Consider the following 14,985-nt stretch of genomic DNA (forward strand, 5'->3'; position numbering starts at 1 on the left):
CGGATCACCTATGAGAATCCACAACCACGGACCCATGGTTATAGACATCCATCAGCTTCTGCAGCACCAAGGAAAGAATCCTATAGAGGAGAGCCTGACCCACACAATCACATCCAGAGCTCAGAGCCTGTACCTTGAACCTCTGCAAACAATAGAAATAACCAACAGACATACCACACCCTCTGAGCAATTAGCCACAGGCCCCTGAGCTGACAAACCAGAACCAGCTAGTGGGAGGCCCATAGCAACTGGAGGGAGTGGGGGTAGCTCCTGTACCCAGCGCTTCTGGAGGGATCCAAAGCCAAAGAATGACAGACATATTTTTAATGTCCCAAATATTAATGAAACCTGAACCAAGATTTGATAAGACTTTTCTTCACTTTGGCATGGTTTCCTATAAATAACTCTAATATCAACTTTGGTAATATATATTACTCTCTATCTTAAATGTTAGTTGTTACAGTAATAACTAACATTGTGCCTTCATCCCATTAGAATGAATTTCTTCTAATGGGTTAAAACACTAATTGGAATCATTCTTTCTATCTTTGTTTTCCTAGCCCTAGTTTGTATTTGCTCATCTTACCCCCTATTCTCCCTCTCACATGTCTTTAGGACCTCAATCCCACCCCATCATCTTTTTCTGCTTTTTAACTTGGTCTGTATCTCATAACAAAGTGGACTTCAAGACAAAATTGACAGAAGAGACAAAGAAGATCACTTCATATTGGTTAAGGGAATTATCCAACACAAGATGTAATGATTTCAATATTTATGCCCCAAACTGTAGGGACAAGTGCATGGAGTACTGCATACATGGCATACGTTAAGGGCGTAGGGCATCTGAGTTGCAGGCCACTCCCCTCATCCTAGGCATGTGAGCGGCAGGCCGCTTACCCCATAGGTAAGCCCTGGGCATGAGGCTATGTGTTGCAGTCCCTGTGCTTGCTCCATGGCCCACTCCTCGATTGGTTGCTGCAAGGACAGTTAGCAGACATTGCATTGGTGGCTGCCTGTAATTTGCTTAGCTACTGCCTGAGTGTGTGTGTGTGTGTGTGTGTGTGTGTGTGTGTGTGTGTATATATATATATATATATATATATATATATATATAGTAACTGTGCAATAAAATCAGACCTGCTTACTGCTTGGTCTCTGGAGATCTTGATTAGCGACTCTGCAGCCACACTCTCCTCCACCCTGTTCTGTGGACCTCCTCACTGGACGAGAGAGAGCCCACACACCAAACAATGGTATATGTATATATGTGTATATATATATATATATATATATAATATTTCATGCTTTTACTATAGTAACACAGCCACATCAATGTTTATAGCAACTCAATTCACCATAGCTAAACCCTAGAACCAACCTAGATGCCCTTCAGTAGATGAATGGATAAAGAAACTGTGTTATATATACACAATAGAATATTACTCAGCATTAAAAGAGAATAAAATTATGGCAATTGCAAGTAAATGGATGGAGTTGGAGAATATAATGCTAAGTGAAGTAAGTCAATTCCCCAAAACCAAAGGACATATTCTCTCTGATAGTGGATGCTGATACTTAATGGGGGGACATGGGGAAAATGGAGGAACTTTGGGCAAAGGGGAGAAGAGAGGGGAGGGGTCATGGGGGCAGGAAAGATGGTGGAATGAGATGGACATCATTACCCTAGATACCTATATGACTGCACATATGGTGCGATGCTACATTGTGTACAGCCAGAGAAATGAAAAGTTGTGCTTGCTGTAATTGTGTACAATGAATCAAAATGCATTTTGCTGTCCTATATACCTAATGAGAATAAAAAAATAAATAAAAAACCCAAAGAAAAAAATTGGAAAGTAAAACAAAAAACAAAAACAAAAACAATGTAGGAATGGAACCATCATATGACTCCCACTCTTTGGTATATATCTGAAAGAGCTAAAGTCAGCATGCTATATGGATACAGCCATATCAGTGTTTGGTAGAAACACAATTCATAACAATCAACCTATGGAACCAATGAAGGTGTCCTTCAACAGATGAATGGACAAAGAAAATGTGATATATATCCATCTGTAGCCAATGGGGTATTAGTCATAAAGGAGATTGAAATTATAGTATTTGCTGGTAGATGGATGGAACTGGAGACCTTCATGCTAAGTGAGTTAAGCCAGACTCATAAAGCCAAAGATTGAATGTTTTCTCTGATTTGTGAAAGCTGGCCCAAAATAAGAGGGGAAAAAGAGAAAAAAGATAAAGGAAAAATGATTTCATAAAAATAGAAGAAAGATAGGTGGAATAGATAAAGGGGGCTGAGGGGGAGGGAGAAGGAACATGATAAGGGAAGAACAGCAGAGTGAATCTGACCTAACTTTCACATATATGAATATATGTGAACTACATATATGAATATACCACATATGTGAATATACCACAGTTAATCTCACCATAATGTATATCCACAAGACACTAACTATAAAAAAACATAAAATTCAATAGCAGAAAGATCTGTAGAGTAGAGGTTAGGGAAGATGGGGAGGGAGGAGGGAAGGGAAAGGGGGAAATACTGGGGACTGAATTAGGACAAATAAATGCTTTTATAAGTATGTGAAAATGAATCTTAATGTTATATATAACTAAAAGAACAAAAAATTCAAAAAATTTTGTTTCATGTCACTTGCATGGGCATTGATTAATACAAAGCCTTAACACAAGCTGACATAGTTGTATCTGTAAAGCTTAAGGAGGAAAGGACCCCTCATGCTTGTTAATCACTATGTAATCAATCAAGTGCATGGTACACAGCAAGTGCTCATACAATATTTGTCAAACAAATGAATGAATCATATAAATGCCATAGCTGCCTTAATTTAAAGCTAATTATATTCTGGCATAAAGGAAGGTACCAGATAAAAGTAATAGTCTGTAGGTTTTGAAGACAGTGATAATGCATTTCATCTACTTAAACAACAAGCCACAATATGGAGTCAAGGTAAGCTCAGTGAAGCAAGACATTTTGATATCTGAGTTGAGAAAAGAGAAACAATAGCTCAAATATGCTTATGATGGGTGCTGGGGCTGTGACTCAGTGGTAGAGTGCTTGCCTAGCATGTGTGGGGCACTGGGTTCGATCCTTAGCACCACATAAAAATGAAATAGATTATGTGTGTCCATCTAAAACTAAGGAAAAAAACTCCAAAATATCCTTATGACAAGAGGAGGGCAGGGAGTGAATAAAACATGGGAGTAAATGCAATGTAGGGAAATGCACTTTTCTTTTTATTTGTCCATATAAAATCTTCTGACATGTTATTTAATGTACTTTATAAAAATTGGAGTACCAACAAGACTGAGGGTGGGAATTACCTGCTATCATTTGTATAATATAATACATGGGAAAAGACAGAAAAGTGGCCATTGTGCAAGAAGATACTCAGACTGTCTTCTGAAAAGGGTAGCATGGAAAGAGGCTACAGAGATCTGGATTCTGTAATGAATACATTATTATAAAATATCCTGACATGTTTTTATGATACTGTGCTCTGATTTTTTAAAAAAATTGTTCTAATTATTCATAAAACTCTAATGCATTTTGACATATTGAACACAAATGGAGCACAACTTCTCATCCCTCTGACTGTACCTGGTGCAGAGTCACTCCAGTATATACGTGTATATAAGGTAATAATGTCTGTCTCATTCTACCATCCTTCTCATCTTCACAGCCCCACCCCACCCCTCACTGCCCTCTACACAAACACCAAATTTCCTTCATTCTTCCAGACCCACCTGTCCCAGTTTGGATCAGCATCCACATATCAGAGAAAATATTTGGCTTTTTTTTGGGGGGGGGATTGGCTTATTTCACTTAGCATGATATTCTCTAGTTCCAACTATTTACCTGAAAATGCCATAATTTCATTCTTATTTAAGGCTGAGTAATATTCCATTGTGTTAATATACCACATTTTCCTGACATGTTATATTTATGTAGTAATGTTTATTCCTGGAGAATCACCAAGTGTTAGTGTGGGAATTAACTTCATTCATTTCTTAAATTCTTTTCTGTGTAAAGATATTCAGGAAGACCCTTAAAAGGGCATACTGGGTATGTCAAAAATTGTCTTCTCAAAAGGGTAGCATGGAAAGGGGCTACAGAGATCTGGGTTCTGTAATGAATAAAACAAGTCAGGGAGTGTAGGAATAGTTACTCTGCATTGTTAATTGGCCCCTAGAGAAGGTATTCCCATTCTATCTTCAGAGCCAGAGTCCCAGAATTATCAAGGTCCCCCAACCCTGCAAACAAACTTCAAGTACAGAACTCTGGGATTATCACCTCAGTGCACACAGCACAGAGTAATTGGTATCTTGGGTAACGGTGCCCAGAAGAGATCCAGGGTGTGTTCTGGTGGGAATTCTTGATGCCACCAGGGATTCAGATCTCTATTCACCTCTGCTGACATCATAGGTCCTGAGGACCAGGGGCTATTTCATCTCTCATGGAGGATGCTCCTCTTTTCTCATGAATGACTCATGTCAGGCCAAGTCTGGCCTCTTCTAACCCTTGTGATTACTGTTGAGGAAACATCTGTGTAGTCCAGAAGGAGCTTAGTAACTGCATAATATATACATGTTTGGATGTTACTAAGTAGGGAATGAAGGTAAAGCTAGAAAGAGAGTACCTTAATGATTCTAAACCACAGAGACTGCAAAGTGGATCTTTGTTGGACTCTGGGAGCATTGAAGATTAAGCTGGTATTATGTTTAGCATCTTACTCAGGTAACATGAATGGCCATTCCTATTTCCCAGGCTCTCAATCTGGTAATGAAAGGTAGTTCAAATATATGTTCAGGGACAGAAGAAACATATATACCATACCAAGTTACAACCAGGAGGGGCCAAATGCATTCAGTTACTTAATCTGTCCTGCTGTGGGCTCATGGGGCTCAAAATATGAGCACAGATATTGAGAGGGTCACAGAACCCCATATCCTATTGTTTCTGTGATGCTCCATCACTAGGGTAATTAGCGCAAATCATGATGACTGTGCTGGACCAATGTCCTCTCTGGTATTCTACTAGGAGATGGCAATTTCCAGGGTTAGAGGAGGAATCTGAGGAATACTTCAGCAAGTGCTTGTGTGGAAGACCAATAGCCAAAGTGTGGCTGGGAGGACTGTTCTTCTTTCTCCATTTCACTTCTGTGCTTATTCTGTCTACATACCTCTGCAGAGGAAATGCCAGGTAAAATAGTGCTGGAGCTTGAGGTTTTATTAGAAACTAGATCATTGTGAGATTATCCTTTAAATTGAGGGAGACATTTGGTTAGCCCATGAGGATGCTTCCTGGGAAGGCAGAAAAACAAAACAAAACATTGAACCAAAAAATGTAATTTAAGGGCCACAAGTAAGATTGGAAAATTATTAGGTGGGTTGCCTAAGGGAGGAAGAGGAATAGAGTCAGATGGTGGAAAACTTGTACTATGGAGGTTTACAGATATGCTTAGAAACTAATGAGGAAAGAGAGATGTGTATGGATAATTAGGTAGAAAGGATGTTTGTAGACCATCTTGACTCGGTTGGAGTAATCAGGGGGAGCAGTGTTGAAATTATTCTCTTAGTCCACAGAAGCTGAGTGTGAAATATGACACGACTGCCACAAAAATCCTACAGTGACCCTAGGGCACAGGAAAAATGAATGTGAGCTCTTTATTTCCAGGAAAAAATTGATATTTGATCAGAATGCATTCAGTCCTGTGTTTTTTGTCTTTATTTTTTAAGTTTTTTTAATACTCACATATTTTTAATTATTTGTGTTCACTCTTATGAATGTCATGATCCTCAGAAGTCTACCTAGAGCATAGGTATTGTTGCTTTGTTTTGTGTCAACACAGCATCCATTCACATTTTAAAAAATTATAATCAATAGTTAAATAAAGACAACATAAAATATCCTTTTACCTAGTCTGATATGACTATTCTATCATCATCTTTTTCCAAGAATAGTATATAAAATATACAACCCTTTCTTCATTAAGGGACAAAAAAAATCCTTTTTTTTGTATTTTGAGTGAAATTTATTCTATTCCTATTAATTCATACTCCTCCTTTTATATCTAGTTATTGAAATACTGAAATATGATATTAGGTTTTATTAATACCTCTTATGCTTGATAAGAGGGTGAAAATGAAATAAACACTTAATTTATATAATATTAATGGATAATATTCTTATCAGCATTAGGAAGAAATGAACAAACTATGGTGGTTTGTATTCCTGAAGGTTGTCCACATGGTCATTATTGGTGTTTATAATTATCCTATTTCACTTCCCAGTCCATATTTCCTTGGTTCACAGATGGTCATTGTTTCTGGTCTGGTAGGGTGACCCAAATCTTCCTTTCTGAAGGATCTGAGCCCATATCAGCATGATCTGACTTGAGCTTTAGTTTTCTATTGCTCTGCATTACAAGACTTGGGAGTTTGAAGAGGAACTTTAGAAAATGTCCCGATTTCACACTTGCTCTTCCTCTTCTGTATTATATAGTTATAGCGACTCAGTTTCCCCTTCCTAGTCAGAATCAATCACTCCATGCCATAGGGTGAACTTCTTCACCTGCTGATTCAGTTATAATGAGGATCCTAAAGTGGCAGCAGGGCAATCTCAACTCTCAGAAAATGGAATCACAAAACAAAAAACAAACACAAAACAAAACAAACAAACAAACAAAACAAACCACAAGTGCCCATTTTATGTTAAATGTAGTCCAATACTATCAAGGTGCTATCAACTCAGGTTGGTCTTTGCTGTTGGCAGTGGGTATTCAGCAATGGCTTCAGGCAGATTTGCCTTGGTGAGTGGAAGTCCATTGTGCTGAATCCAGGGATAATCTTTACCCCTGCTGCCATGTCTGGTTTGTTCATGGTTCTGGTGGGAAGATGCCAGAACTGAGTGAGGAAACGGCTGATAGCTAAAGAATGGGTAAATACTTTTTTGGATAAGATGATCTATTCTGTGGGTAGGAGTAATGAGGATTTCTTTCTTGTTTCCACATGAATATTCTTAATATATCTTAACCAGATAATTTTGAAGTTCCAGGAGACAAAAGGGTCACATGTTTCAGAAAAATGACTGTCTCCCATAGGTGGACTAAAGAACTGTGGATTTTCACCTGGAGAAAGGATTAACATTTGCCTTCATGCTGGATGTACTGTATTTTGTTAGGCAGGTAACTGTTGTATTTGGAGGTTAACCTGACTGAAGGTGATGTGTATGTGTTTCAAATTGGCAGAAGATGGACTGCTGTGACTTTGTGATGTGTGAGGTTGGCTAGGATGAATTACATCTCACCAAATTCCCTCTAATCCATCGTTTCTGTTTTAGGTGGGTCTTAGAGAAGCTTCCTGGGAGATTAGAGGGCAGAAGGGAAGCAGCCATTCTGTAGTATTAATATGTTGTTGCTGGTCTGCAGGCTCACACCTCACTGGCATGGAGTAGTGGCTGGGCCTGCAGTTGCTCTACCTTCCCCAGGCTCTTGGAATTCTGGGCTAGGAGTGTGCATTCAGCTTCATTAGAAATCTGACCTAAATTTCCCATGTGCCTATATAAACATACCATATGGATCTCAACTTTATGTATAACCACAAGTAACTAATAAAGATATATAAATCAATAGCATATCAGCAGAGTAGAGGGAAGGGAACAGAGGAAGGGAAGAGGAGAGGGAAAGGGAAAGTACTGGGAACTGACTTAAAGCAAATTATATTTCATGCTTTAGAATTATGTCAAAACAAACCCAAATATTTTGCATAACTAAAAAGAGTCAATAAAAAAAGAATCGCAGCCACTGATTCCATTGGCAAGCCCACCTGACATTTTTTTTTGTCTTCCCTTGTGGGGTTACAGCTCATGCTTTCGGATTTAGTCTGCCTCTTGTCTGCCCTGCTTTATACTATCTTCCCTTTCTACTGCTTGTTTTGAAAAAAGTATATTTCAATAATTTCAGCTGCTAGATAATTACAAATAGAAAAAATCTCTTCACAAATGTATTATTTGATCAAAAGGGCTTATCGCCATGTACACAGGATCCCATATTTCTGGCGTCACACTTTGTCTCCACTCCTTGTTTCCCTAGGGACTGAGACGGGACCATGTGGCTGAGGAATCAGACGTCTCTGGCAGACTTCGTCCTTGAAGGGCTCTTCAATGACTCCCCAACCCACCTTTTCCTTTTCTGCCTGACCATGGTGGTCTTCCTTGTTGCACTGAGTGGCAACACCCTCACCATCCTCCTCATCTGTGTGGATCGTGGGCTTCACACCCCCATGTACTTCCTGCTCAGCCAGCTCTCCCTCATGGACCTGATGCACGTCTGCACAACCATCCCCAAGATGGCTACCAACTACCTGTCTGGCAGGAAGTCCATCTCCTTCGTGGGCTGTGCCACCCAGCACTTCCTCTATTTGTCTCTGGGTGGTGCTGAGTGTGTTCTGCTAGCTCTCATGTCCTATGACAGGTATGTTGCCATCTGTCATCCTCTGCGTTACACTGTGCTCATGAGCAGGAAGGTGGCACTGATGATGGCCCTCATGTCATGGTTGGGGGCATCTCTGAACTCCCTAATTCACACAGTCATCTTGATGCACTTTCCCTTCTGTGGATCTCGGAAAACACACCACTTCTACTGTGAATATCCAGCTGTCATGAAGTTGGTATGTGTTGACGTCACTGTCTATGAGACCACAGCACACATCAGCACCATCGTGCTTCTCCTCCTCCCCATCATCCTGGTTTCTACATCCTATGGCTTCATCCTGCACAGTGTCATTGAAATGCGTTCAGCTGGGAGTAAGAGAAATGCCTTTGCCACTTGCAGCTCCCACCTCACTGTGGTCTCTCTCTGGTTTGGTGCCTGCATCTTCTCATACATGAGGCCCAGGTCCCAGCGCACTCCACTGCAAGACAAAGTTGGTTCTGTGTTCTATAGCATCATTACTCCCACTCTGAATCCTCTGATTTATACTCTCCGGAATAAGGATGTAGCTAAGGCTCTGAGGAGAGTGTTGAGGAGAGATTTTATCTCCCAATGACTATACCTGTGTTTGTCCCAAATGTAGATGTTATTCTGGGTAAATCTCTAAGAATTTTCAAGAATCCAGATACCTGATGTTCTCTGAAACCTCCAAGAAGAAAGTGGTTTACGTATAACTTCACTATTTTAACTTATTTGCAGGAATTCAAGCAGCATTGTATATGTGTCTACAGTCAGAGTATTAGTGAAATATCTTTACAAATCCCATTAAAAGAAGACATATAATGTTTAGTGACACTCTAAAAATATTAAGATAAATATATAAGAACCTTTTCTATTATTATTTATCAACAAGATTATGTAAATCATTCCACCAGAGGGTATTTATGGAGTGTAAAATTAGAATTTGTTGCTTAATATCAGAATCATGGGACTTAAAGGGTGTTTTGAAAGAAAGGGTAGATGATACAAAATTTATACTCATAGACTTTATAGTTCTTGAATCAGTGTTTATGAATTTATAAGGGAAGGAATAAAGAGGTGAGGGTATGGAGAGGGGTGGAGAGAGTCCCAAGAGAACCAGAGAGGATGAGTCTTCATGTTTGGCAATGAGGTGGTCGCCTCCTTTCCATCACACAACACAGAGTACTGTGTAGAGACACTGAGCAAGCCCAGCATCACTAGTAACTCAAGAGCAGCATAAATCTATCTTCAATTCAATTTTTTTTATTCACAGAGCAAATCAAGATGCCTTTTGTTCTGACATACATCCTTCTTTAAGAACAGAGCATAAATCTTTAGGGAGATTCAGATTCTACTTTACAGGCTTTTCTCTTGACACAATCTTTAGAACATTGTTTTTTCTGGCTGAATTAATGATTCCCTGCTGAATTTCAGAGGAATCTGAAAACATTAAACTAGCATACTTAAAAGTTGTAAATGAAGCACCAAAAACAGAAGGAATTAGAAAAGGTACATTTCAGATAATAAAGCTGTACAAACATACGAAAACTACTTTTAGCCTTGTATGTCTGGGATTCCTTCCATTTATTTTATAAGCTTTGTCAAGATTGGATAGTGAAAGCATATATACATCTGTCCATTCAGCAAAATATTTCATGAGCATCTATTCATTACTATGCCTGGGATAAAATCATGTTGGCTTGTGTTTTTTTTAAATTTAAATTTGTAGCAAGAGAGCTGGGGATGAGGCTCAGTGGTTAACACTTGCCTAGCAACTGTGAGGCCCTGAGTTCCCTGGTACCACAAAGAAAAAATTTTAAGTAAAATGGATGAATTTTAAAAATTTAAACCAGAGTCAAACCCTCTGTAAAGCTAAATAAAATGAACTTCATGGATGTTTGCTCAGCTTTCTTCATGCATGGGTTACACAGGAAACCCTGAATAGGTTTTATAATTTGAAGTATATGAGTAGTCCTTCCCTTCTAAAAGAGTCCAATCATGCCTCTTGATTGAACCCATGCAGTTATAAATGGAAAAGATCTTCAGGGAATATTATGATTTCCCCCCTCCAAGGCTTCTCTTCCAAGAGAAGTGCAAATGGGGAACTTTTGGGTCCTACAGAGTTTTGAGGAGCACTTTTGCCCCATTCTCACCAAGGCATTCCTTTACTGTCAGGGTACCTCCAGCAGAGTAATCTTCTGATCCCAGGAGAGGGAAGGGAAGAAAATTGACATGGAGATTGAGAAATTCCAGCTGGGAAAGACTAGGAGCTTGCAGAAAGTGGCTACCCATCCCAGGTGTACTAGAGACATTTTCTATCAGATCTAAGTTCCCTATATGTACATACGTGAAGCATAGCTACATGGCTGCCCTGAATCCTCAAAGAAAATAATAACCATATCTCTCCTCTCGTTTCCCATATGGAAAACTAACTGATGGGGGAGGATTTGCATATTAAATGAACAATCCCTAGAAATAAGCCATATAAGACCTTGCTTTTAATGACTCAATTACAACTTTACATTTTTCTTTTTTAAAGAGAGCGTGAGAGAGAGAGAGAGAGAGAGAGAGAATTTTTTAATATTTATTTTTTAGTTTTTGGTGGACACATCTTTGTTTGTATGTGGTGCTGAGGATCGAACCCGGGCCGCACACATGCCAGGCGAGCGCGCTACCGCTTGAGCCACATCCCCAGCCCCAACTTTACATTTTTCACAGAAGAGATTCCACATTGTTACATAAATGTAACAAATTACTATCTTTAAATTTCAAATAGTTTGCAAATATTTTCTGCATACAGAGAAACACGTATGTGCACGCACACACACACACACACACACACACACAAACACACACACAAAGGGAGAGAAATGTCATTTGTAAAATTTTAAAATTAAAAAGAGCAAAAAATAAAAATGACAGCCATGAAATATAATTCAATGACAAGTCACTCCTTAAATATTTACTGACTGCTTGCCATGGGTGATGTCCCCTACAAGTCACCACTGGGAGTTTATGAAAGGCATAAATAAAGTGATGTGGTTAAGTGGGATGATGTACTAAGATACAGAAAAAATAGGCCTCCAGGGGCTGTGGTTGTGGCTCAGTGGTAGAGGGCTTGCATAGCCTGTTTGAGGCACTGGGTTCAAGTCTCAGCACCACATTTAGAAAACTCAAATAAAATAAAGATAAAATATAGGCCTACAAGTGGGATGCTTTAATAACAAAATATTAATTTAGATGATGAAAACAGTTTACAGTAACCAATAACAAAAACGGAGGAGTGAATAAGTCTTGCATTAGATGGGGTGGATTCCTTTCAAGAGTTTGTATATTAAACTAGAATTTGAAGGATGAGAAGAAGTGGGGAAATAAGATTCAGAAAGAGTTATTACAGAAATGTAAAAGAAGTAGTTTTTCTGTAACAGGACTCCTGGGGGTCAATCAGGATTACTCTGGACTGTATAAATCCTTCACAATGTTAAGAAATTATTGAGGGCTGGGGATGTGGCTCAAGTGGTAGCGCGCTCGCCTGGCACGCGTGCGGCCCGGGTTCGATCCTCAACACCACATACATACAAAGATGTTGTGTCCGCCGAAAACTGAAAAATAAATATTAAAAATTTTCTCTCTCTCTCTCTATCTATCTCTATCTCTCTCTCCCTCTCTCTCTTTAAAAAAAAAAGAAATTATTGACATCAGTGATTCTCAATTTTGCCTGAGAATGAGAACTGAAGGATACAAGATCAGTATACAAAACAAACTGTGTTTCTATACACTGTGATAAACAATCCAAAAGGGAAATTAAGAAATGAAGAAAATAATTTAATTTATGATATTATTGAAAAGAACAAATACTTAGGAATCAAATTGACAAAAGTGCAAAACAGGGCTGAGACTGTAGTTCAGTTGGCAGAGTGCTAGCCTAGCACGTGTGAAGTACTGGGTTTGATCCTCAGCACTACATAAAAATAAAATATATTGTGTCCATCTATTATAAAAATATTTAAAAAAAACTAAATAAGTGAAAAACAGGTACAATACTAACTATAAAACACTGTTGAAATAAATTAAAGAGGATATACATGACTATCAAAAAACATGCCAGGTTCGTGGATCAGAAAGCCTAATATCAGCAAATGGCAGTACTCTTGAAATCAATTTGCAGGTTTGAATGACCTTTATAAGAGAATCTTAACTGACCTCTTTGTAGAAATTGACAAACTGATTTAAAATTTAAATTGAATTTAAAGGGACCCCAAATAGCCAAAATGATCTTGAAAAACAAGAATGAAGTGAAGGATTCACATTTCTTGATTTCAAAACTTAATGCAAAGCAAAAATACATTTTTTTTGTGATAAAGCAAAATGGTAGAACTATTATAGAAAAGAGTTTTGGTGGTTCTTTATTAAGTGAAACACAGAATTATTGGTCCTGGCAGATGGGTAACATGTAGATAAATGGAATATGATTTGGAGTTCAGAAAGAAATCCACCTGTCTATGACCTGTGGAATTTTGAGAAAGGTGCCATTGCCACTGAATGGGGCAGACACTCTTCAAAACATGAAACTGGAACAACTGAATAGCTACATGCAAAACAATACAGTGTTGTCCTTACCTGACCCTGTATGTAGAACTTAACTCAAAAATGGTTGAAATACCTAAGTATAAGAGTTAAAACTATGTAATTCTTGACAGAAAATTACAACAACTGTGTAAGTCCATATGACCTCAGTGGAGTCTGAGATTTGTTACTTAAAGCACAAACAATAAAAGGAAAACACATAAATCACACATCATTCAAATGTAAGTTTCCGTGACATGTTGAGTTTTTAACATTTTTATAAATAGCATCATATTACATGCATCTTCTGTCAATTGCTTTTTTAAATGAACTTTATAGCTTTGAGATTAATAGATTTAAGATTTTGAAATCTGGTTAATTCATTTTAATAGTTGAGGTATATAGTAGCTTCCATGAAAGGAATGAATTGCAAAAAACTAAAAACTTTGTGCTTCAAAGGACAATATCAAGAAAGTGAAAAGACATTATAGAATAGGACAAACTTGTTGCAAATCATAATCTAATACAGATCTCTGTGAAGAATATATAAACATTCTTAAGCCTCAAAATGGAAAGACAAATGCTTTGGGTATACATGGGCAAAAGATGTGGATAGATTTTTTAAAAAAAATATTTTTATTAGTTATGGATGGACCTTTATTTACTTGCTTACATGTGGTGCTGAGAATTGAACCCAGTGCCTCACACATGCCATGCAAGTGCTCTACCACTGAGCCACAATCCCAACCCATGGATAGATATTTCTTTAAAATAGTGGATCTGTCTTAACTTTCCTATTTACACAGATGAATACACCACAGTGACTCTCCACATCATGTACATCCACAAGACTGGGATTCTAATTAGAATAAGATGTACTCCATTTTTGTATAAATATGTCAAAATATACTCTCCTGTTATGTACACCTAAAAAGAACAAATAAAAAAGTAACTAACATTGCTCAGTACTAGTAACCAATAGGAAGATACAAATCAAAACCACACGAGATGCCATCTTACATTCACTACAATGTCTAAAATTAGAGGTGGAAACATAAAGTCTTAGAAAAGATGTGAAGTAATTGGAACTCTCATACATTTTTGGTGAGAAAGCAAAATGGTACAACTATTATTAGAATCCAGTTTTGGTGGTTCTTTATTAAATGACACACAGAATTAATGCATAAGCCAGAAATTTCACTCCTGAGTATATACCAGAAGAAATTGAAAACTAGAGTTCACAAACAAGTTTCACACTGTTATTCATAATACCACTATTCACAATGGCCAAAAGGTGGAAATCAGCCAAATGTCCATCAACTGATGAATGGATAACCAAATTGTGATGATATATATATATATATATATATATATATATATATATATATATATACACACACACACACACACACACATACACACAAATATATATACACACACACAAAATGAAATATTATTTGGTCATAAAATCTGAGGTATTGATATATATTTCACTTGAAAACAAAATGCTAATTGATAGCCATTTACATCACAAAAGACTACATATTATATGACTCTATTTTTATAATGTGTCCCAAATATGCAAAGCTAAAGAGTCAGAAAAATAGAGTAGTGTTTGTGTAGGGTAAAGGATTTTGGAAGCTGAAGTTAAAAAATAATTAGTTTTCTGAGTTTTGACAATTGTGATGGCTGCATGTATCATTTAACAAACTGAAAATTATGGAATTTTAGATTTTAAGGGGGTGAATTATATAGTATGTAAATGATATCTTAACAAAGTTGTTATTTAAAAGAGAAAAAGAAATGCTAGTCCACATACTAATTATAAGAAAAAGTGGATGAAGGACATCTAAATCTCTGATGCTCTTCACTTTTATTTTCACAAAGGCATCTTGTGGATTGTTGAGGGAATCAACATTAACTT

The 14,985-nt window shown here is 37.6% G+C and overlaps 1 protein-coding gene across 1 annotated transcript; it reads left to right on the top strand.

Moving 5' to 3' along the window:
• Window positions 1–8,151: 8,151 nt before the first annotated feature.
• LOC143384947 (olfactory receptor 2AE1-like) lies at window positions 8,152–9,090 on the top strand. The gene has a single exon (XM_076840114.1). The coding sequence runs from the start codon at window positions 8,152–8,154 to the stop codon at window positions 9,088–9,090; it is 939 nt and encodes a 312-aa protein (XP_076696229.1).
• Window positions 9,091–14,985: the final 5,895 nt, after the last annotated feature.

The sequence above is a fragment of the Callospermophilus lateralis genome, chromosome 19, assembly GCF_048772815.1.
Source record: "Callospermophilus lateralis isolate mCalLat2 chromosome 19, mCalLat2.hap1, whole genome shotgun sequence".
Lineage (NCBI taxonomy): Eukaryota > Metazoa > Chordata > Mammalia > Rodentia > Sciuridae > Callospermophilus > Callospermophilus lateralis.

What these genes read in the sequence shown, in the direction of transcription:
- LOC143384947 (XM_076840114.1), top strand. Translation starts at nt 8,152, where the DNA reads ATGTGGCTGAGGAATCAGACGTCTCTGGCAGACTTCGTCCTTGAAGGG.